The 25026-nt window shown below is 45.7% G+C and overlaps 1 protein-coding gene across 1 annotated transcript in view; it reads left to right on the top strand.

Moving 5' to 3' along the window:
* The window catches only part of LOC146202351 (cytochrome P450 4V2-like), an 89645-nt gene extending 69515 nt beyond the window's left edge, over positions 1 to 20130 (top strand). The window contains exons 4-11 of the mRNA XM_084584475.1: positions 3032 to 3219; positions 4405 to 4474; positions 7812 to 7938; positions 10112 to 10285; positions 12725 to 12898; positions 14701 to 14767; positions 15338 to 15517; positions 19891 to 20130. Coding sequence (XP_084440601.1) covers positions 3032 to 3219; positions 4405 to 4474; positions 7812 to 7938; positions 10112 to 10285; positions 12725 to 12898; positions 14701 to 14767; positions 15338 to 15517; positions 19891 to 20078 — 1168 coding nt within the window. The 3' untranslated portion in view covers positions 20079 to 20130. The remainder of the gene's footprint in view (positions 1 to 3031; positions 3220 to 4404; positions 4475 to 7811; positions 7939 to 10111; positions 10286 to 12724; positions 12899 to 14700; positions 14768 to 15337; positions 15518 to 19890) is intronic.
* The last annotated feature ends 4896 nt before the right edge of the window (positions 20131 to 25026 follow it).

Here is a 25026-nt window from a genome sequence, read left to right as displayed (position 1 = left end):
CATCATTTTATTTATTGAACTTTTGTTTCTACGTTACTAACATTATGTCACTTTTCTGCTGTTAAGCCGCCAATCTCCCAATCGTTTTTTGCTAGCTTCCACCCGGCCACTGATATCTCTAAACCCCAGAGCTTCAGGAAGAGTGACTGCGCCTGCATCGACTTCCAGATGGATACCATTACATTGGAGTATAACATGGTCAATTGTTTCAGTGGAGTTACCACATACTGCACATGCGTCATCTTCATTGTTAAATTTCTTTTTGTAGGTGCGTGTTCTAAGACACCCTGATCTAGCTTCAAAAAGTAGGGAACTGCCTCTTGAGTTATCAAAGAAAGCTTCCTTCCTGATCTGCCTTTTCCACTTTCGCTATAGTTCCACACTCTGTTTCTTTTCCATTGAATTTATCCAATTTTTACCTTCTGTGTTTTTCACCTGTTGCTTAACACTCTTTATTTCTTCGTCATTGCCACCAGCATACTTACTGGTTAGTTTCCTAGTTCTTTTCCTCCATTGTGAGTCAACGCTTTTTATAGGTATAGGTATTTAAATACTTTAGTTGCCCATTTGTTACTGTCCAATTTCCTTAGACGTTCCTCATATAATATTTTACTCTGAGCTTCCCGTACTTCGAAAGATGCCCAGCCCATATCTCCCTGTACCGCCTCATTTGTGGTTTTGCCGAGGGCAACTAGTGCTAATCGTCCGACGGCTCTCTGATTTACTTCTTTTAGGCACAAAACCGTATTTCCGAAAGTAAGCCCGGGCACCATAATTCCTTTCCAAATACCCCTAAAAATCTCATACCTGTTGTATCCCCACAATGCCCTATGCTTCATTATCCCGGCATTTCTTCGGCCTTTTACCGTAAGTGATTGCTCATCACTATAGCCAAACGGGCAAGTTGGTGGAACATATTGGATGGAAAAACAGCGCAAAATGAATTTCACTAATGAATTTCAAAATATCTTAACTTCAATATACGCATTTTCTAGCTCGTAAAGTTAAATTATCGCAATACGCATTTTTAAAATGTAGTCGCTAGGCTTAGTACTGTCGCGGAAATCACGTTAATTGCTTTCACGGCATAAGGCAACCAGCTTCTGTATTTGCCGTATTAGAAAGGCAAACGACACCATTATGGTGAAGAGGGTGGTGACCGCCAAATTCGGCCTGGGCCGCCCCCAAAATCTGGCTTCAGTCGATTTGGACCAAAATCGATGTCGAGCCGAATTCGACTATGACGAACACGATGGTGACATCCAAGTTCGCCCGAGCCACCTTCAAATTTAACCATGGCAATTTAACCTCAGCAGCGTCGAACCTCTACTGACTTTTTTTAAACGATATACCTCTTTATTTTAATAACTGACAATACCTTAAACCATACTGCAGACTTGATATCTGACTGCGTCTAGAAGATTTTGACTGCACTAAGAGTGAACGCCGCTCAAGCATCAAATAGTTGGCTGCTGGCATCCAGCTATATTGAAGCGAAAGATAGGAGCTTGTCTCCTTATTTCTTTTCCGCAATCACAGTACAAGGGCTAAAAAAGCTTGCATTCTATGAATGAAAAAAAGAAAGAAGTGAGAAGACCGGAATTGTTACATTAGGTTAGTCAGATTATTGAAACTGACAGCGTCGAATTCGTTGCTCATTGTGTCAGTGAGCACCGCAACTCCTTGTCCCCCAGAAAATTGAGCGGACAATGCCAGTATGACCATCTGAATGTTTTGTGCTTTATATTTGAACCGACTATTTTTTAAACGTTGCTTTTCGTCATTCGCCTGCAAAGAGGTGGCTGCATTTACTTTGCGTGATGTCAAAACGGAAGATTTTCTTTTTCGCCGCAATACAACTAATCACTGTGGCTAAGCCATAATACAGTGACACAAATGAGTAAGATTAAGGAGGGCTTTCCAGGTAAATCGCTTCGACACTTAAGTGTAAATCGGTGAAGCACATGAGAATTAAGCTTAAAGCAGGTTTCTGGCGCTTTATAGAGTAAATCGGGAAATTTTCTACCGTCTTATAAATTAGGATAAATGAGTTACCTAATTTTGAATTCACAGAGAAAGCTTAGATTTTCACATTTGTTGAGCCTCCTAAGAAAAATCGATTCAAGCTGATTCAATCCTGAACTATATTAGGCATCTATTTATTTTTATTGAGCTCATAATAAAACGTCCGAAATATATATCGAACACAGATATTAGAGAGATTTAGCATACCGTGATCCGCGATCCGCCACCGTGACACTCTACCGCTCGTAGGCGGGGCGTACAAGCTGATTGGTTCCGATGCGCCAGGTCAATGTGCCGACATCAAGTATGTGGCGCCATCTATCGGCATGAAAGTGATCTGGGCATGCGCAATGGAACGCGCGGTGACGGTTCACGGTAGCGGATCGCGGATCACGGTGTGCTAAATCTCTCTATTGGTTTGCCGCTCGCGTACCACGATTTCAGTGCTATCAGAAGTGCAGCTCATGAAAGATTTTCGCTCTTGGCCTAAGTTCACTGGCACGAAAAAAGTGACGAGACAGCGACATGCGATATTCGTGACTCTACACCAGTCATCATCACCATCATAATCATCATAATCATCATCATCATCAGCCTGACTATACCCACTGCAGGGCGAAGGCCTCTCCCATATTTCTCCAATTAACCCGGTTCTGTGTTAGCTGCATCCACTTGACCCCTGCGAACTTATTAACCTTTTCCTTAGCACCAGTCACAGGTTGCCATCACGCCATGACTTTTTTTCCTGACATCTTCAGGCTGCGTACAACTGTCGTGTACCGACATGTTCGTTGCTTTACTCAGAGTATACGAAACTGTTCGCCGGTGCGCATTCAGCCACCAACGTGCGCGTCACTATCATGAACAAAGCTAAGAAAGTGCCGGTGGCAAAGTGTCAAAAATTCCGAGCAATGCAGAGACGCGTTTGAAAGTGTGTTGTCTCACTACAGCTGATCCTTAGACCGCGGACCGGTGGTCACTAACAACATGCACTTTTTGTTCGCAGTTCTGGCTCCAAGTGGAAGTCGCGGCGGAAGATGCTGACCCCGGCTTTCCACTTTCGCATACTCGAGGACTTTTTGCCCATCATGAATGAGCAAGGGGAGATCTTTTCACAGATTTTGCAACATGAGACACACGACGTAATTGACATCACCAAGTTCGTGACTGCCTGCACCCTCGACATTATCTGCGGTACGCTTACCGTTATTATTTGCAAAGGGGCGTTGGGAGGAAAACAGCCTGTCGCAATGGGCACATAAGGTCACGTTACGCCCCTTATTTCATCCCTCATCGACGTAATCAGGAGTTCATGAAGAGTTAAATAGCATATATCATGATTAACAATAAGGCGACACTGAGTAAAACAAGCTGCGTGCTTTCGTTTTCCCGTGACCAGCAAGTCAATTTCTTGAATCATGCACTGTAATATAAATTCACCAGATAGAATGGCGCTAACACACTGGACTTATAAACAATAAAAAAAAATATTTTCAGATCCACGGGATAAAGTGGAACTCAGCATGACTGAACTCAAAGAAATAAACTTTTAGAGACCAACCTTATTCTGTTATTCAGCGCTTGTGAAACATTTCGGTGAATTACCGTATTTCGTTTGTATCAGTCTTTTTTTTTTTTTCGTCGGCCGTAAAACAGCGCCGGACGAACCTCACTCAAGAGCGTATAGCAGCCTTGCGGCAGACATTTAAAAAATAGTGCATTGTGAAGAAAACGGAATGAAGTTGACGTACAGAAACTTCAGGAGAACACATACACACCTCAAAGGAGAGAGCACTAAGTAACGAGCTGAATGTCGGTGTAGAAATTATGAATCAAGTATAACTAGGAACGCCTTAGGCGAGCAGCTACCAGCCAGCTTACCGCAAGCAGTGAATCTCCACGTAATTTTGTCCACAAGTTGCGATTATTTTGAGATGGCTTGATCGAATTTCCAGGCGTAGGAGCAAAACCGAGCCTACTGCACCGACGTAGAACAGCGATGCTTGTGCGACTTGTCACTTCGAAATTGTCAGGCGATCCGCGCCTGACAATTTAGAAGTGGCCACAAGTCCGAAGGAATTCTGCGCCTTATTTAATTATTTGTTGTTCAGTACCAGTGCCGCCCTACTTTAAAACATTATCGCCCCCTGCGCAAGAGTGCAGTTTCCGCGAGTTTAACTATATCTCCAGCCGTATCCGGCTGCGTGTATAAAATAACCCAGAGAAAAGCTACTCTCGCATTATTTAGATGTTGCTGCCTTTCGTTCCTGTGGAAACCAGTTGCGTCTTGGGGGCGTGTCCTTGCTGCGTCCGCATTCTCGAGTAAATATTCCCTCTTTCGCTTCATCTAATGCGTCGCTTCACGTGCCTCTTTCCCAGAGACTGCCATGGGAGTCAAGGTGAATGCTCAGACGAACCCAAGCTCTACGTACGTGAGCAACATCTACAGGTGAGAGACCTCGTGTCGCCGAGAAATGCTCGCAGCGTCAATGTTCTTCGAAACCGAGCAGCTGCGACTGCTCTCTTCCCTGCCTCGTTCGTTTTATCCAAATACGAAATAATAAAGGTCGTCGCGCCAGCTGCCAAAACAGCCAGCTGCTTTGCAAGTGCACTTTGGTTAGTTATGTCATGTTTACTGACGCATGCGCAAGTAAATCCATCGCGTTAAAAACGCTGAGCTAAGGTTAGGTACATATAATATGCTTTGGTTGGGTGAAGGGAAGACATAAAAATAATGTCGGCCTCTCTGTATGGCAACTTCAATACAAAAAAAAAAAAAATGCTGCGTTTTCGTTGGGGAAAACAAACCGGAGATAGAACGCCCTGACCCATGCTAGATGCGACGACCTTACTGCCTAAATAAGGGATGTAGTTGAGGCCCACAAAGGAGATTTTCATACTATTAAAGTATCGCGGCTGCCGTTTGAATACGGTCAACGTAAGTGCAGTCATGACTGTTTCTTGACAAAAATGGAGGAGACTGATGAAAAAGGGATGACACAAAAAATCGATGCTTGGCCCCCCACTTGGCAGCTTTTAAAATAGGATTTGACTTTTGGTGGACTTCCAGGAACAGATTTAGGAACTCGAAACTGGTACAACAAAACAAAAGTTCTCGTAGAATATTTGCCTACGCTGTAAAAAAAAAAAAAGAAAAAAAAAAAAGAACCCAGTCGTTTACGCAGGAACGGGGAGGTTTAGGGTTAGGTATATGATAGATGATAGTTTTAGACTAGGGTCGTAGCGCATAGGGAAAGCTAATCATACCTAGCCTCAACCTTCGCCATTTCAACGTAGCCTATTGTGCATGCGCACTGGCGCTTCACTGCTGTGCTATTCCCCTAACCGATGGAGCTACGCTATTCTAAACATCACTATTCTATTTTTAACCACTTCCCGTGCTCTGAATTTCGGAAGTTGCCGCAGTTTAGTACGGCAGCTCATCCGTAGGACAGGCATCATGGGTCCAAATGACATTGACACACACAGGGTAGAAGGAGAGGAAGACTGCGCAGTAGGAAATAGAACTGAACAAGCGTTGAGGGGGAGGCTCTGTTCGCAAGCCAAGCCGACGTTTCGACAATGGGACTTGACGAACCAAGACGTAGACATGTCCCCTTGTCGAAACGATGACTTATAGGTTATTTATACATATAAGCAACAAATGCAGTCGATTTCAGATATATTGAATTCGGAGGGGAACGCGAAATAGTTCGATATAGTGAAAATTCAACGTATAAAACATGCCAAGAGATGAGCTCTTCTTCGACAGAGAGGCGTCAATACGGTATACGCAAGCTAGCGGCGTTCTTCCTGCAGCGATGCGGTGTGCGCCGGCGTACTGAGAGCCCACCGTTTGCCTCGAGCGTGCCCCACTTGGAGTGCACTCGCACACCAGTGACTCTAGCGCGCCTAGGGTGACTCGATGTAGCGTGAGGGCGGCACTGGTATCGAGCCCTACCCGTGTTACACAAGCGTTTTCAACGACCGTTCAGTTGAGCGTCAGTTGAACGCCGTAACGGCCGTGGGAACGGAATGGTAGTGGCTGCGCTCACACGGCATTTTACATGTTTCCAGCGCCGTCATCTTTGCGTATACGGGCGCATTGTGTTTCTGCGCTCGCAGTTCGCCAAGGTGATCTTGCCACAAGTTTATAAGTAAATGCGTCAGCGACGCTGTCCAGGCAAAGCGTTCTTGCGCCGGAGCGCTCGCCTGCAGCGGAGACACGTGGCTGCTGGGGGCTGTCATTTTGCTTACTTCACGACGAAACGGACGGAAACGGAGGCGGAACGGAGACCTCCGTTGGTGTCAATCGCCGTTGGATTTCCAACGGCGCTCGCGCTGCCGTGTAACTCCGCCTAACGGCCGTTAAGGCCAACTGCCATTTTCCTTAACGGCCGTTAACGTGCCCGTGTAACAAGGGTATAAGCGCACCCGCCGCCGATCATCACCTAGCGCCAGGCCCCAAAAAGAGGAGCGCAACACCACATGCCGTTCCGTGGATGACAGCGCGTGCTTTAAATATTTGGTAGTTAGATCGGAGCATGGAATCTCACGGTGCTTGCACCTATCGTCTAGCACAGCGTGGCGCATGTGCCGTTGGAGTTGAGGTTCACATCAAAGCTGCTGCAAACGATGCTTTGGGAGACGCCACTGTTCACTATAAGAGGTGTAATTCTGTTACTGGAATACTATAAACGATATAATAGCTTGTTTAAAATAGGATACAGTTGATTTCTCCTTCTCCTTCAGCAGCAAAGCACGCCGCGCGACAACTGCCGCAAGCCTTCGGTCAGCTAGGCTGGCTTAACCGCACGACAATTGGGGCAGTGAACTTTGGCTTTCACGTATGACAGCAGTGCCGCGCTGAAAACAAGCAAGCCAAACAGACGACCAATTTGAAGTGTACCTGACGTTCACCTCACCAGGCAGCTTTACAGCGCTAGGCATGCCTCCTAGGAGCTGCCCAAGATTGCGCCGCCGACCGGGCTCCCCGCGCAAAAAATGGCGCAGTGGTGTTGTTAGAAGAAGCGCACCATTCATGGGCATGGCGCATTTTTCGATTTATTGAATGTTCGTTCAGGGGAACTTCGATAAAGCGAACATGACTTGTATATTTTTTCATGGGATATTCAAGGGGACGTTATGAGAGTTCGACATATCCAGGATCGATTGCATATGCCTATGTGGCCGGTCCGCCTGATCTCGTGGTATTTCATCAATGGCAGCTAATATATTGAATGGAAAATACCGGGAAATAGGGATCTAGCGTCATTTATTCCACATATGCTAACGTAGGCGCTACGATCTGAAAGTGTATATGAGTAGGTACGATTGACAGTAAATTTTGGATAGGGAAGGAAGGAGAAGGGGTTTCAGGGGATTTGCTGGGACACAGCAGCTGCGGCTGGCGCAGGGCGGGGTTAATTAGAGATCGGTGGTAGAGTGTTTTAGGCTACAATGGCAGCCTTTTTGATAATGACTCGCCCATGTAAACGTCCTTAATGAAGTCGTGAGTAGTAAGCAGACACCATTAGTAACGCCGTAGGAACAAATGAGAAACTGTGCAGACACCCAGCGAATTCTGACCTCTTGAAGAGGTAATCGAACGTCTCCTCATTCACTTGTAAACTCTGCTTACCCGGTTATTGCTAGCACGCGCTTATAAAAATGTTCTGACCCAATCAGCTGCTCGGGTGTTTGTTTTCGTGGAACGTGTGTACATAGAAAGTACGCCACGCTTTCAACTGGCGCCCCCTTGTGTCGCATGGTGGCGCCACGTGGAGAGTGGGCAGCAACTTCATCAACCGTGCCGTGCGGCCCTGGTTGTGGATGGACTCACTGTACCGGATGACGCCCAACGGACGCCTCTACCACCACGACATCCGCGCCATCCACACATTCACCAAGAAGGTCGGCCTACTCCTTCGTCAGGCGGGGCTCAAGCTCGCCCGGCTTCTATGCTTTGCGCCAACTTCCTTTCGCACGCGGCTGCAGCGGATAAAAATCATGAAAGGAAAAATGGGTAAAAGATGTAGAAGCGTGTGCAGTTATTTCAGGTGGCGTACCCGTTCGGAAAGTTGAGAACAGGTAGGTTTTACTCTCGCCTGTGCTTCGTGGCTTTTCTGCAAAATAAGTACAGCGTCAGACTTTGTTGGTATGTTGTTAAACATTTTGGTTTAGCGTGCTAGAAATTAGGCTGTATCTAACAGGCCTCTCCACTATAGCCCTCCAGTTAGGCGAAAAAAGATGCGCTGCGAATAAAAATATTGACTTCCTATCGAGGCAACAAGAAAGGAATATCTTTCATATCTTTCACACTAGTTGTCAGCTCTTAAGTTTTTTTTTGTACTTAATAGTGGAATGTTTTATTTAAAAACGCGCTTCAAATGAAATTTTATCATTAGTCTGGAGTATGGAGCGCACTGTGAATGGGGCCTTCTGGTAAAACAGTATTAATACTATTCACGCCTACCAAATATGCCCTTTCAATACGATTGACCACAACAGTTTACGGTACACAGTAGTGGGATGATAAAAAAATATATATATAAGCACCGCCCCGTAACCAATCACCTGAAATTCATGCAAGTATGAGTGGAAGGGCTTGCTCTACGCTCTGGGATCAGTGCCAGCGGTCTGGGTCAGGCGACAGTGCTACAATGCATTTTTTGCAGGCTATACGCATTGCGTTATATTTCCACAAAAACGAATGTAAATACCACGAGTTGGCTGAGGCTATGCGAATTATGGCCTCTACTTTGTACGTGGCGGCGCTCGTATGTACGTGTGTATCAGGCGGTATGTATGAAGCTTGACTGTGGAAACAGTTGGTCTAAGGACATACATCTCGTTCGAAACACACTCAACAAATACATTTCTGATTGACACCAATTCCGGAGTGAAAGCCCTATACTGAAGATGATTTGAACTCTGAAACCACAACATTTGGCCATAGTCAATCTCATTTAATTCTCTTCTTGTCACATATTGGTCTAGTTCAGAATGTGTCCTCGAGTTTGTCTGAGCGGGTTATACAAGCGGCAGATAAAAAAAAAAAGCCTATGTTGCGTCAAGAAGGTTTAATGACGACGCTCTCCAAAACTAAACGCAACTAAGCGAGCACTCTGCAATGGCAATGAAAAGTCCGTGCAAAAACTATCCTTCCATTAAAGTTCCTTTCTTTTGTTTTCTGTGAACTTTACTAATCAGATACACCATCCCCTACCATCACCTTTCCCTCCTCCTCCTACCTCTATTTTTTTTTTCCTCGTTTGAGAGCTCTTCGTCGAAGAGGCTAGCTTTCAAATATATTCGTGAAATGAAATTGTCTTTATATGGACGCGTTATCTCATTGCTAAGTGATAACTTATTTCACAATTTAGGTTATCCATAACTATCTGTGTTGCTAAACAACGCAAAGCTATGCACAAGGTCATCCACGTCCAACTATAACATGATCACTGCTTTTAAGGCAACATTGCGTCCGACGCAGGCGCATATCGAAGCAAAGCGGTACGGGCACAGGGGGACCACGGAGGGGGTGGTTAGCATGGCCCCCACTTAGCTTTATTACGTGGCCTTGTAAGGCGCAATGCAACTTTGAAAGCAGCGACCGTGTTATAGCTAGATGTGGACGACCATGTAGTACGTTCGTTTGCGGGAAAGAGTTTTCTATCACTATTTATTGCGTCATTTGTATTAGTTTCTTTTTTGTTAATGTCCGTTTTACACTTATCAGTTGTGTACAACCGACTGTTACGTATCCTGCTTCCCATAATGTCGTCAGTTGATAAACAACGTCAAAAGCCCGCAACAAAAAAAAAAAGTAAATCCAGCAGTTTCTCCATTGAAATGGCGTGTATCCAGACAATGAACAGAGGAAAACAGCGTGCCTTACTACTTAAAATCAGAAAGGACGCAAATGAGCTCAGTTTAAACGAGCCACTGTCAATGGCAAAATTACGCCATTTTCGTTCAGTCCTGCTACGACAAGGCCCTTGCGTATGTGGAAATCAGACTCCACTCTGCGGACTTGTTCTTGCCGCGCTACTTCTGGGCCTACCACATCGTGTGACGCGTGCAGGTGATACGCGAGCGCAAGGATGTCAAGCTTGCGGAAAAGCGGCTCATCACTGACTCCAGCGACGAGCTGAAGAAGCGCCCCATGTTCCTGGACGTCCTCCTGGACCACCACATCAACGAGAACAGCATCTCTGAGGAGGACATCCGCGAAGAGGTGGACACCTTCATGTTCGAGGTATACACGCTGCGTCGTGCAATGCCGATACTAGAAGGCGCTTGCATAACGGCTGGGCTAAGCTATGTCATACAAGACCACAGTATACGTGTGGGTTTTACCCGGTTTGAATTATGCTCATTTGAGATTATGTATACCTCTAGAAGTGCTATTGATGTCAGTTAGGAATTTTAAAAGCGTAAGTTGTTATTGGTTGGCTTGGATTATTTTTCGCCTTCTAGACGGTTATTGTGCAGCTTTTGACTAGCTTGTTCCATATTTTATTGCAGGAAGGTTCCCGTCAGTGCCGAAGTATGACGGTTCGGTTCACTGTGACTAGTATAAGACGGCGCCAACGCTAATTAGGAGGGGCAGAGATAACCGGCTGTTAACCAAGCGTAATTTTCACATGTCTACGGTAGAATATCAAGCCATAGCTCCTTTATATAAGCTAAGAATTGGTCCATTTCTTAATATCGCGAGTCGCAACGTCTTCCATAGGTCACATGACAAAGTGACGGCATGTGACTTTTTTATCTTGAGCCGAACTTCTGGTATTGTTAGTTTATTTCTCTGCACTACCAGTGTTATTTAAAAAAAAAAAAAATGTCTCCAAAGATGCCGATTTCCTATTGCTTCACCGTATTATACAAAAAAAAAAAAAAAAAAAAAAAACAGCACATGAAGGATAGAAACAATGAGAAAGTTACCTGCATCTACTGATGAAATAGTAAATTAAATCCGATTGGTTTCTTCAATTATAAAATAAATTATTGAAGATGTAATAAAAGTTTGGTTTCACTGCAAAATGTTTGCACAGTTCGGCTTCGCTGCCCATTTCTTTTGTAGTTCGTGGCTGTACCACTAGTACCCGCCGAAAAAGCTCGCTTTCACACGTTCTTATATAGTCAAGAAAAGAAGTTGGAAGAAATAGGCCATTTTATTTTTTAATCTACACCAGCTACACCAGTGCAGCAAAAATCTATTGTAGGTATAGGAGATTTCCTACACTGGTGCAGCTGGTGTAGGTTAAACAAATGGCCCTATTAACTTCTGGGAAAGAGCCGGTCTAGCTTTTAGTGTTGCACTGGAGCGGTACTTTCAAATCAAGGTACCGAGCACGGAGCCGCGCCATACTCTTCGCACCACTTCCAGGTCTCTTTCCGCATGCGTTTTGCTTTATTGCCCGTCGGCGAGTTGAACGAAAAGGTTCGAATGTATAAGGCACAGATTTCATTAAAAGTCCTGAATCTAAAGGGTTTTCGCCTCAGCCAAAAAAAAAAAAATGAAGCCATTACAGCGTCATTAAATACTGAAAGCCATGAAATGATATGAGAGAGTTTCTTGCTAGGGTAAGAAATCATTTGCTGGTACTTTAAATGCCATTTTGATTTTAGGGATAACCAGATGGTTCCATTTTGCGGCTCGACGAAAATCCATTAGCTTCAGGATTTCTTGACCACGACTGTGCATACCTACAACTATGTGTATACACCGCGGAAAGTTACACCCAGAGACCTGCATGGCGCCAAATCGTCGGACATACCTTCTTTCTTACTTGGCTTGGGAGGCTGAAAGTCTTCAGCCGTGCCACTCTCCACCCCTTCAACCTGAATTCGAGATACGTTTCCTTCGTACCTCTTATTGTAAAACACGGAGGTGAAGGCTGAGGATGGTCGACGTTGACCCTCGTCCACTGCTGGCGCGACGACGAAGCGTCGCAGCCTTTAGAATTAATCTACTCCACTCAACAGCATGTTTTTGACTGCCGGAACCTCTTTTTTTTTTTTTAATATGCCTAATAGCAAACATCTCAAACAAGAAGCTATATTGATTGAAAAAACACCGACATACATTCGTTTTCAGTCCCTTTTTTGGGTGGACTCGTCCATGCGGAAATTACTCTAATTTGTTTACTGCGGGAATAAACAGTTTACACCATCGCCGTCGTCATCACCATCCCCCACCGCGAGCCATCATGTAAAGTCGTCTGTTATCCGCGTTCTAATTATTTTCTGTCGGACTTTCTTTGAGTAAATTGTTTCCGTCATCATCATAAAAGCACCCCCAATGCTGAAAGTATTTCGCTGAATCCTACAACATTCACGAATCTGTAAGCTTTGCGCCTCACATTATCAGTGCATTTGGGCACGAATGCTCGTCTCATTTCCGAGAGCACTTTCTGCCACGCACTGGCAGGAAGCATACTCCCATACAACGCGACGGAATGTTGCTGTAGATTATTAAATTTGTTTACATTTCTTTCGTATTTACTTTGGTCGTCTTGGCATTGCATTTGATTATTTCGATCTCTTTGACAGTTTGTCTCAATGAGTTTTGCATTACTTTTGTGTTGAGTAGAAAACTGATATATATTTCATGCTTTCAGAGAACAAAATTAAATCATTCTTGTGTTAGACGTCCGCAGGCCCACCGCTGAAGTTTCCTCCCTTGACGCAGGGCCACGACACAACGTCGGCGGCCATATCGTGGTGCATCTACCTCCTAGGCCAGAACCCCGAGGCACAGAGGAGGGTGCAGGACGAGATGGACATCATCTTTGCCACCGACCGAGACCGCTACGCCACCGTGGCCGACCTAAAGGAAATGAAGTACCTAGAGTGCTGCATCAAGGTGTCTCTCTCTAACTCTACGGCCTTTGCACTATATTGCACCCCGCACGTGACAGCCGCCTAGACGTTTGACAATGGCAGTGGCACGCGCGGTTTAGTCTGGAATGCCACAGGTCGGTTCAAGTAACGAGTATAAAGAGCGCGAAGATGGCAGAAATGGCCATGCTTTCTTCGGTAACATTTCCTTTCTCTCACATCTGCCTTTTGATGAATATTCAAAGCCTGTTATTCAATTTTACTACAGCCCACACTTAAACCACAAGTAAAACCACAAAGCGTATCACCAGTGATTTTATCAAATTTTAGCAATCTTGCGGGATGATCGGCAGGATTTCCCACTAGAGTTTTGACAAAATGTGACTCACTGGAGAAGGTAATGGCAACCCACTCCAGTATTCCCTGCCAAGAAAACCCTATGGCCAGTCACAATACCATTAAAGATATGGCACCGGAAGATGAGCCCCCCCCCCCCCCCCCCGAAGGAGTCCCACATGTTACTGGGGATGAACAAAGGGCGATTCCTAGTAGCTCCAGGACGAATGAAGCGGCTGGGCTAAAGCCAAAAGGACGCTCAGTTGTGGATGTGTCGGGAAGCGACCGGAAAGTCAGATGTTGCAAGGAGATATATCACATAGCAACATGGAATGTAAGATCTATGACGCAAGGTAAACTGGATGTCGTCAAGCGAGAAATGGACAGATTGAACATTGATATCTTGGGTATCAGCGAGCTCAAGTGGACCGGAATGGGAGAATTTAACTCCGGCGACCATTATGTCTTTTATTGTGGGCACGAATCCAAGAGTAGGAATGGGGTCGCTCTCATAGTAAACAGAAGAATGGGCAAAGCAGTGCTATGGTACAACCCCAAAAACGACCGAATGATTTCACTTCGGATTCAAGATCACCCTTTCAACATAACAGTTATGTTAAAAAGGCTGACCGCCGAAGAATTGACGCGTTTGAATTGTGGTGCTGGCGAAGACTCTTGAGAGTTCCTTGGACTGCCAGAAGATCAAATCAGTCTATATTGTCGACCATAAACCCTGACTGCTCATTGGAGGGTCAAATTCTAAAGTTAAAGCTCAGCTACTTTGGTCATCTGATGAGAAGAGAGGAGTCGCTGGAGAAAGATTTGATGTTGGGAAAGGTTGAGGGTCGCCGGAGAAGGGGTAGGCAGCGAACGCGATGGATAGATGGCATCCTCGAGGCACTGCAGATGAAGTTATGTGATGTTAGGAAGACAGTGAGAGACCGGAAAGCGTGGCGTGACATGGTCCATAGGGTCACGAAGAGTCGGACACGACTGAACGACTGAACTGAACTGAAGGACAGTTTAAATTAGCACGCATATACGAGAGCTTTGGTGCGAACTTTAAGACGATTTTTTTTTATTTGCTTCGCTAGAAATACAGCACGACCGAAAATACTCTGGATGAAGAGCAAGCAACTGGTGTAAATACCTTTTTATGGTTACACAGAGCATGATCACTCGGAGGTAACACTGTTGTTCACAGGAACAACTTTCATAAAAAGCATATGCTGCCTTCTTACTGCAACGCGCCCAGACAAAATCGCCAAAGTATAATGCCTACCTTGAGGAGCAATAAAAGGTGATACTGAGCGCTAAACACACGCAATATGAAAATGAAACGTAACTTAGCAATAGATGCGCATACCTAGTATTTTATGTCTCCATCAAACTGCAAAATAGCATCTGGTTTTATTGTACTTGTAGCCGCCTATGTGTTTCTCATCCTCTCTCTCACGTTCCCGCCGAACCCGTCCATTTTTCTTTTTACAGGAAAGCCTTAGGCTGTTTCCTTCAGTGCCTATAATCGGCCGAGAAATATACAAGGAGTTCTGCATAAGTGAGTCATTTCTTTTCTCCTTTTCTTTTTCTTGGTTGCTTTTGTATTTGTCAACAAAAATACGAGCAGAAATCTCAAACGGCTTGAACTTTTTCACTCGGGAATGCTTTCACAATCGTTCGCCTTTGCCATGTTACATTCGCTAATGCAGCCGACGTTTTCTGTAAATAAGATAACATGGATTCGATGACGGATATAATTTCACGTCCGCGTTGAAGCTCCGTTATTTTCGTCCAATGGGAGCTAGTATCTTGAACTCTTGGTCTCTGAAACAAAAATTTCCTTATTACTTACCAGCCGTCTTCAAAGACTAACCATAACAAACTCGCAGTTGTGCGGATTCTTGTGTTTCGGTTTTGCACGAAGGTGTTAACTAATGAGAAGACTTTTGCTTTATCAGTTTATACGAATTTGCTGAAAAAAAAAAATTATCTTCTTGCCGACACCCGAGCGTCGGACGTGCGCCAATTGGCGAACCGCTCGTAAAAAACACACGTACGTTTCAGCGAAGATGTGATGCGTGCGAAGGGGGGACTGCCGGGCGTTTTATTTTCTTCCATCATGGTTCAGATGGTCATGTGGTGCCGGAGGGCTCGATCGTCATCATCTTTTCGTACATGCTTCACCGAGACTCCAAGTCGTTCCCGCAACCGGAGGAGTTCCGACCTGAACGGTTTCTTCCCGAGAACAGCGTGGGAAGGCATCCATTCGCTTACGTGCCTTTTTCAGCCGGACCCAGAAATTGCATCGGTGAGTGCCCATATCACGCTAACCACGCAAAATGGGCTACGCATGCTCTGGCTTGAAGCTTGCTCGCGACCAGTTTTGTCGGTATGGGCAACACCACCTAGGCCTGTGGTGCTTATGTGACGCCATCGTAGTGAGATCATACTGAAAGCCGGCTTCACCCCACGCGGTTGCGTTTTTTTTTTTTATTCAACGCTGTTCTGGAGCTACCTCTTGAAAGTTTTAGCGCTAGCGATGAAGAGGGTTATACTTGTGTTACCTGCGTTATCTAATATTGCCAGTCTTTTGAAGTATATGAGAAGTTTGACACAATCCACCTGTCATTTATTTCATTGGCAGAAATGAAGCTGCGAGGAAATTTTCACCTTCATTCAGGCACAAAGTTCATCTGAGAGTACATTTATTGTTAGATGGATAGATAAAGCTAAGAATGATAGGCAGGGATATTACTCAGAACGGTGACTTTGACGACATTCGGTGTAGCTTGTCGGGAATAGGAGGTCGCTTTCACAGAAGTGCTGGTCACAAAGCTGTAACGTAAATATAAAAAAACACTGCTTAAGCTGGGTTAAGAAGTTCGCAAGGGTCAAGTGGATGCAGCTAGCACAGAACCGGGTTAAGTGGAGAAATATGGGAGAGGCCTTCGCCCTGCAGTGGGTATAGTCAGGCTGATGATGATGAAGCTGGGAGCAACGGTTGCCGTGAATATATTAACGAAGCGAGCAGCTAACTCGGCTTTAAACCAGTCATTTACTACGGCAACTACGATCACGTGGCCACTAGCGAAATAAAATTGTTTCCATAAGAGACTAATTTAGGTTGCAAAACAATTTTTGTTCCGCAGTCAAAACAGGACGAATGCTACTCGATTATTAGTAGCTGTGCTGTCCATATTGTGTGCTCGATATGGGCATGTCTACGCTTTAATACACTGTGCTAAATCAAATAGTGGTGAATAGCAGCACGGGTATTAGGAAGCAAACAAGAACACTTTCTTACCACAGTGCACTTCATCGGTAACAAGTTCTTCCACGGCACAGCCTTTGTCCACGCTGCATTTTGTGCCGAGTCCGACGGAAACTTGCACACGTGCGCTTTGGATCCATTGGAATAGTTAGAGCGACAGTCTTGCGCACAACAACACCCAAACATTATAGTTACCATGCTCGCAAGCACCTATGCAGCACGGAACACAGCAAATACAAGCTGAAAACACGCACACTCAGGCCGAGTCTTTCCAGATCGCCTTGCTTACGTACGCTTGTGCTCGGCGCCGCCGATCTATCCCCAGATCTCACTGTCGTGACGTAGGACTTGTGGAAAGGGGGACTCACGCTGGCTTTCTCTTAGTCTAGGTGGTGTTGGTATGAGCAGACGAATATATCGAGGATGTAGTTTAAAAGCAAGGGTGGAGGAACGAGCTTATTGGTAAATCATCTTGTGTTGTTCCACACAACAACGGCGCTGTGTTGTTGTTCCCTTTCTGTGTCTGTGTTTTGAAGTGCGCTGTTTTGCTTTCCAAGATAGTTTAATAGCTGGACGAGCTAGACACGCATGGGGCTACCAGCTTCCACTGCATATAGCCAGGTTGGGCGAAAACCACGGTAGCAGCTCCAATTTTGTGCGTGTTCGCTGGCGACTGCGCTTAAAACAGTCTTAGATCGCGACATACAACTATGCTTCACCATTCGCCAATATCTGAGGACATCACTGTATTGAACGCTGTGGTCAGCCCACAGCTAAAGACGACGACAGAGCTTAATGCACTCTTGTCATGCTTAATTGGTTTCGCGCGATCGCCAGTTATGGAGCCGATTATTAAGGCGAAAGCCTTTAATGCCTTATCTTTGTCAACAGAAGGTTGTCAGCAGAGGGTGTCACGCTTTCAAGAGCGATAGTTAAAAATAAATTGATAGACATTGTCTCAACCGGGAATCGAACCTCCATCCCTTGGATCCCCAGCCCAGCGCTTCATCAATGCGCCACGTTCCGGATCGTGAAACGCTTTTAATAATTCCCCTCATCTACTGATAATAGCTGGATTCGGTAACAGATACTGCGCCTTTCCTTTCCTGTAAACGAATTATAGAACGCCGGTGAACTTTCATGTGTTCAATGAAATACTGGTTGTGTTTGACCAGGGTGTGCGATGTACCGTCAAGAGAGGTCATGACGTCACCAGGCAACTCATTCATATAGACCAACACCGATCTGTTACGTAAGCACGATGCGGTGGCGCTTCTGTCGCCAGGCTGGGCCGAATGGGGGTGAAAAGGTAGTTAGCGCCCATAGGAATACATGGAACCGAAAGATTTCAAAGCAGTTTTCTCATTTCAAAGGGCACGTATGATGTCGTTATTTAGCACAGAGCAACAATGAACATCCTAGAACAGATCGTAAAAGTAAGACATCTCATTACCGAGGCGAAGTATCTTTAAAACACCGCGAAGCGTATGGGTGTGCGAGTTGGGAGGATGACCCTTTAAAACACACGTCACACAACTTGCCGCAAGGTCGAGTTGATTGTTGCGATTTTGTCGGCACATGCTCTGTTTTTCTTTATGTGATAGCATTAGAGTTCTCATCTCACCGCAACTCCGCCGCCTTCAGAGATGAAATTCCCTGATTGGTCTATATATCGACGACGCCGTACAGCTCATGGGATCACGAAAGACCAAACACAGGGCACCACCCGCAGGAGCCAAATTCAAACGTGGTCATTAATTCTCTTATTGCTCAAAACAATGATGACGTCACAGAGGCCAAGTGACCACGAAGGACCAATCATAAAGCTCCACCCCCAGAGGTCGAATTCTAAAATTGTCGTCTTTGTCCAACGGCAAAAAATGAGGTCCTATTTTCCCGTCACATCAAAACACCGCCCCAGTCAGGGATGGCGCCCCCCCATCGTTTCGGTAATGGGGTTCTGCTCAACCACAGATGGGTGTCGGGTGTTGTACTGTAAAATGCAGCAACCAAACTGACGCAAGCGCCCAAACGAAATGAAGATGAGAGCTCAAAAGCTGTCGCATACTTTCTTAAGGAATCTTAAGCGGCCACATGGTATTAACGCGTAAACGTTAGTCCCGCCATGTGAGAAAAAAAAAAAAATATTCCGGCTGCATCGGCGTCGAGTGTCTGAAGCCTCGAAAAATCGCAGTCTGCCGTGGCAGACTCCTGACTCGGTGTCATCACCGGACACTAACTGGTCGGAGGCGCTGTGCTGGGAGATGAAAGAATTACCCAGCCAAAAAAACATACACATGAGAACAGAGAAGCAGACAGGACAGAGAGAATGGAGAGAGAGAGAGAGAGAGAGAGAGAGAGAGAGAGAGAGAGCGGTTAATTATTTCTTCATTCAATGCACCAACTAGCTCAACAGTGTGTTGTGCTGTAGCAATTTCCTAAAACTCAATAAATGATTTAGAAACAAGGACTATAAAGTATCTGTCATTTTTTCACACTGACGATAACATACTCTAGTAGCATGCTGCCGAAGAGTAATGCTCTCGCGTATATGCCGCATGGATCTCACTGATCGCGTTTAAGTGTGTTTTTTTTTTTTTCTTTTCTCGGCAGCCTCGCACATAAACTCCGGTGCATTTTTGCTTCCTTTGGAGATTTCCGTTAACATGTTTTAGCCGTTATTCATTCGCACCTGTAGTTGCGACTTCCATGACATTCGCATTTCGCGTGACACAGTATGGGTGTGATTCACCTTTTTTTTTTTTTTTTTTGTTCCTAGCTCACCTTTTTCTTCGTCACTGCGCTCGTTGCCATCTGTTCGCAACGTTTGAAGGAAGCCGGTAGTAAACAGACACTCATTGGCGTCGCGACAACGCTGGATGGAAACAACACGCCGTATTCAAAACGGAAACATGCAATGTTTGCCGCACACGGAGGCGTAACTTTTGGCTAGAATGTTCACGAAAGCTTGACGACTGGGCGGGTTTGTTTATCACTTGCGAAAATTGCTACGAACCACTTTCCAACATGTACGTGCAAAGTTCGTTGCGCCCATGTACGCAATCTGCTCCTTCAGCGCTCTTCCATTTGTGACTCGCAGCAACCCCGAACCCATAGAAGACTAACTAATTACGAACTCGCCCAACAACTTGTTTTCCCAAACTCTCGTCGTTATGGTCGCGAAAGAATATAAGTATGAGTTGCCGATGTGAACACTCACCACGTGTCACTATTCAATTCCGCTTCGCCGAGAATAGGCTCTCTAAAAGCACCTTTAAAGATGTAATGACAGATTATAGTTCAGGCACGAAAGAGACCATAAAAACACTAAATTTGGACTTTTTTGATGTTTGCGACCACTTTCTGCCCTAAGCAGAACTTTCTCTCCGTTTCTTACATGCACTTTGCAGGCCAACGGTTCGCGCTCATGGAAGAGAAGATAGTGCTGTCCAACCTGTTCCGGCGATTCAGCGTGGACTCGCTGGTTCCTCGCGACCAGCTCATGCTGGCTGGCGAGCTCGTACTTCGGAACCAAAGCGGCATCCAGGTCAAGCTTTCACCTCGGCACTATACGCACGCCGTCGACAAGCATGGATAGAGTCTAGGCACGACACCCTGCATCCAATCCTGCGTTTTATCCCGTTTTTTTTTTTTTTATCCTCTTACTCAGCTGTGTACAGTAGTGTGCGTCCCATCTGTGTGTGTGTGTGGCGTAAGGCACGAACCTGGGCACAAGTCGTTCTACAAACTCATACGTCTGTGATGCCACGCAGCCATAGCCTGGTGCGCGCGCGGCGTGGCCGTGTGGAACGAGCGAACCAGTCACGCAGTCCACGCGCTAAAAGCGACGCACACATTGTGTGCTAAACACGGAGCAGTCGCAGTGACGTAGCTGTTTCAAGTAGACAAAAAAAAAAAAAAAAAAAAAAAAAACGCTGCCTGTTGTGCTCTCAAATTTCGTCCACGTGAGTCTGCTAACGAGCTACAGCGTCACCTAGACGAAGAGCGACTAAACTAAACATGAGCGCTTAGCGAATGCGCCTTGCCAGCCATCTTCCTCTTGGCTTACATGACGACGCACCAGGCGTCGCCCACGTTAAGCCTGTTAGCTGCATGCTGCGGCGTAGACTTTCCGCAAGGCGCACTCCACTTGCACTCGGTCTTCCTCCACCTGAATGCAGAAGGTATGTAAACTTGCGCCGAAGCGAGCGAAGTAGCGCTTTAAAAAAAAAAAAAAAAAAGCAAAGAAAAAGACGTCGCAACCACTCGATGTAGCGTAGTTTGATGATGGGATGGTTAAGTCACGAACAACACATCAATCTCGTTCCGTAAACGTTCGTCGACCAGAAAAACGATATTTTTTTTTTTTTTTTTTTTTCAGTCTGGAAAGGCCGCTTACGAGGTGCCACTGCTGTATGTGTTGCCACCATGAGGCAAGGTCGCTAGTCCTCGCTGGAAGGGAGGTGCGCGGAAAAATTGCGGCGCACAACAGGCGGTAGTCTATTCGTTTCAGAAACAAAAAAAAAGTGCGCAAAAAAAAAAAAAGCGCTGATGAGAGCGGTTTTGCATGGTCACCAAGAAGCCTGAACACTGCATACACACCACAAGAATGCTTGTTTCCTCCTGTCGAGTGCCAAAGCGGTGGAGCTCATCTTGCGCGCGAGCGATATACACAGCTTGTTCGCATCCCCGTTTCATGTGCATTCTTGTTGCGAATTTTTTGGCCAAAATCGGTCATTAGAAACAATATTTTCTCCAAATTTCGTTCCTCTGGAAAGTGTGGCTTCCTTTTCAAAGTTATCCAATTTACGCTGTCTTATACAAGCTTGCCATTTAGATGGTGGCACGCGGATGTAGTGTCCAACAGCACTTTGAAGAAAGCGTCAAAGTAAACACCGTTTTGGCAGCGAACGTTTCCCTCGAAAGGGAAGAAGAGCATACACTTCATTTCAAATGGTTAATGGGGAGTCAGTGGCAAAACTCGTAAGAGTCCAAACAAATATAAGCAAAGCTTGCTTCAAGAGTTACTGAGGCACCTCTATGGGGTTCAACAAAAACAAAGCTCGGGGAGCGAGATAACGAGCAGTTGAGCCATACACTTTTTTATCCCACACACAACTTGAAACACTCGTCAACAGTTTCACTGAAGCCATTCACGCAAGTTTCTTGGTGACCATGCTGTAGTGGACTTGTGCCCCGGTAAGTAGGGACTCTGCAAGTTTCGCTTGAGACGCGTTGTGACAGGTTCTCAGGGCGGTGCCTAAGTTGACGGCGTCCCCGCTGGGTCGCCAAAAAAAAAAAAAAAGAAAAAAAAAAGTGCCTGTATACGGCTTGCGCTGGCCGTGCGCACATTATTATCAATACGGCCCGGTTTAGCTTTGCTTAAACAGTCTGAATTTTTTTGCCACGACTGCCGATAGGGTACGGATCCTAAGTGAATTAGGAAACAGGAAATCAATTCCTGCGTTCTAAGCCCATGGTGGTCGGCGAAGTCGAATGAGAAAACGGAAATTACTTTGGAGTTCATCACCACAGCAGCGATTTTCATAAACGCTTCCAGCTGCATGGAGCTCAAAAGTGGTGCACATCTCAATACACGTTAAACGATTATTACATTTTCACTTGCCAAAAATTCACTGGGGCCACGGCGCATGCAGTTACACGACTCGTGTATCATTTTCACAACCAGGGTACAGCGGGGAAAAAAAGGGGGGGGGGGGGGGGGGGGCAGACATCGCCCTAAATTTATTGCGGACCGCAGCTGTTCATCAGATTCGCGAGAGAGCGCCGTGACCACCCAGCTCCAGGGATATCCTAGATGGTCAATAAATGCAGTACCCCGCCGCTTGCGAACTCCAGGAATTAACATGGAACCCTACACAGCACGCCTCAAACGCATATTGCAGAGTGAACGCGGGACTTCTCCTGATGCCCTCACATGGGAGCACAAGATTTTGATAATTTTTTCGCACGCGTTTAAGACTTTTTCTTTCTATATATATATATTTTTTTTTTATCATGCAGGAAAAGCAACTCATCGTCTAGTCAACGTGCCGCGCCATACAAGTCAGGGTTTCTCGCGTACACATGCTTGAACACGTTGGGGGTTGTTTTTTTTTTTTTTTTTTTTTTAGTTTTCTGTTGTAAACATGCTGCTTCCTCTCCTTACAAGCCACGCGACGCGTGCCTATTGTTCCCGCCATTACGAACGATGCTATACATGCACGTGCAGGCCTGCTTTTCTCGGTGCCGCTTCTCAATTCTGAAAACGACAGGCGCGGACTTCAACCGAGGCGAGCAAAGCAAGTTCGCTCTTAATCTCTTGCGATAGGGTGCGCTGCGTCCATGTACACCGTTTGCTTGAAATAGTGACCCAGCGCAGTGAACACAATGGCCGCGAAGGAAAACAGATTATTGTTTTTGAAGACAGCCTTTCGAAGTCAACGTCTAGCGTATTATTTCACCAGCGCTGATGCATTTAGAAACGTGCAGCTACACGCCAAAGGAGTCGTCCCGGCAGCGATACTCGAAGAGGAGGAAAGTGGGAGCCTAATACCCGTGCGCTGTCAATGAATTTTTTTGCGAAACAAGCGATTTGTCATGCCTCTGTGTAAGTCCTCTAAGACTGTGGAAATCTAGCCCTTATCAATGAGTAGAAAAATGAATTAGACTGGAATGTTGAAATGAAAATCCAGCCACGTGATAGCCCTCTTTCACCTAATTACACTCAGCCGTATAGGTGGGAGGGGGGGGGGGGATGAAATATATGTCTAGGAACGACATACTAAGTTCTACTCAGTAGCCAGTCACATGTCTGTGTTTCGCTGACGTCGTACATGGCCCGGCCTTTCACTGATGAAAATAAGCGTGGTTCTCATTCTCCTGAAAGCGAAGATGAGCGTGGTGAAAAGGCACACGCCTTCTGTTAAGTCTTCATGTCGAAATCGCCACATTCACCCTACATGCTGCACTTGACGCGCCGCAAGAACAAGGATACGTATTGAATGGATTGAGTATACGTTTAGCAGACATATATTGTCTCGGTTATTCGCGGTACTCGAACACTCTGCAGATATATAGCCCTATTGCAGGTCACATGTGCGTGCGCGCCCAAATGAGTTGACCTTCCCTCGGCGAACAACTGTTTACAGGTCCCATGTTTACAGGTTTGAAAGACGAAAGAAGAGCTCACGCTGCAGTACTGACACAACCTGTGCGTTTTATAGGTAGTGAACGAGAACCCTGGTTTGTTTGCCGTTTTGTAATAGTTTGCTTTATTTTTATTGATCATACGCGTTAGCGGGCAGATGAACACGCGGTGAAACCTGCTGCTGCACCAGGCGCTCAATTTAGTTTTCACGTACGTTCAGGAAAGGATGTGCAGTCTTACGATGAAACGTACACGCTGTACATTACGCCACAGTAGCGGTGATAGAATGGTCACATTTGGAATCATTCCTGCTCGGATTCGCGCTGGGAGCTTTGTTATTCACGTTTGCTTTCACCTTTCTTTTGCTGCTTCAAATAGGTTGCCTTAGGTTCTTTCAGAAACTATTAAAAAACGCATCTTTGTGCACCTGAGCGAAAAGACATTTCACAACTTTGGCCGCACGGCCATATAGGTCCTGATTTGTGACACATGCGACAGACCTTTCTTTGGAATATAAATAGTTACACAATTTCTTAATAGCGCTTTATCGCATTCTGAACTCCCATCTGTACTCTGCAAATAAAATGACATGTTATGTTAGTCACTTGTTGCGAGTCATTGCTGTTAAGTTTGTAAAGCGCTCATTGCTGATTCAGCGCGCATATTTTCTCATCTGGAGGCCCACAATATTGGCGCCTCTACATCAACTTAATAATTGCGGCCGCGAAGAGAAGAAAAAAAAAACGGTTAGTTCAAGTAATATTTCGGGATGCGCATACATTTGACTGGGTTCAAAATCGATGTCTTTGTATAGGTTTCTCTTCGGAATTCGCTGGTCTGAAAGTCTCGTTCGCAACTCTCTGATTGTGAGACTGGAAATAGTAGTACCTCCATCCTTGTCTTGCATATTTTTTTCCTCATAAGTATTTCATTATTCTTCAATGTACGCTGGTGTTGGGTACTACTGCTCTTTCAGTGTTCATCTGTACTAAAAGCTTCCTCGTGTTGTTGGCCAATGTGGTGACGGACAGAATTCGTGATGTCGAGCCTTCTTCGCGTCATTAAGTTTGCCAGACTGCCATGTCCTGCAACTGGGGTGAGAAGCGACAACTCGCCTGTCCCCAGCTTTTGTGAGTAAATGTTTTGGCAGACGCCTGGGGTGCCAGCAAACCTCAGCTTGAGAGCTCCTTTGCACACGTATAACCGCGCGGTGTCGGGTTTTCTCAAGCAGGCAGCCTGTGGACGTTTGTTCTGACAGTTCCACTCGCAGAGTAAATTAACGGCGCGACATAAAATAAGCATAAAGTGCCAAAGTTTCTCCTCAGACGTCTTGCAGCCGGCATGGGATGCGGCTATAGAAACACAATGGCGCTCGTCGAAGCGAGGGCCGCTGTTT

This window comes from Amblyomma maculatum, chromosome 1, assembly GCF_055883805.1.
Source record: "Amblyomma maculatum isolate TAMU_Amacu chromosome 1, ASM5588380v1, whole genome shotgun sequence".
NCBI classification, from domain to species: Eukaryota; Metazoa; Arthropoda; class Arachnida; order Ixodida; family Ixodidae; genus Amblyomma; species Amblyomma maculatum.
This window is presented reverse-complemented; position numbering and strand designations above follow the sequence as displayed.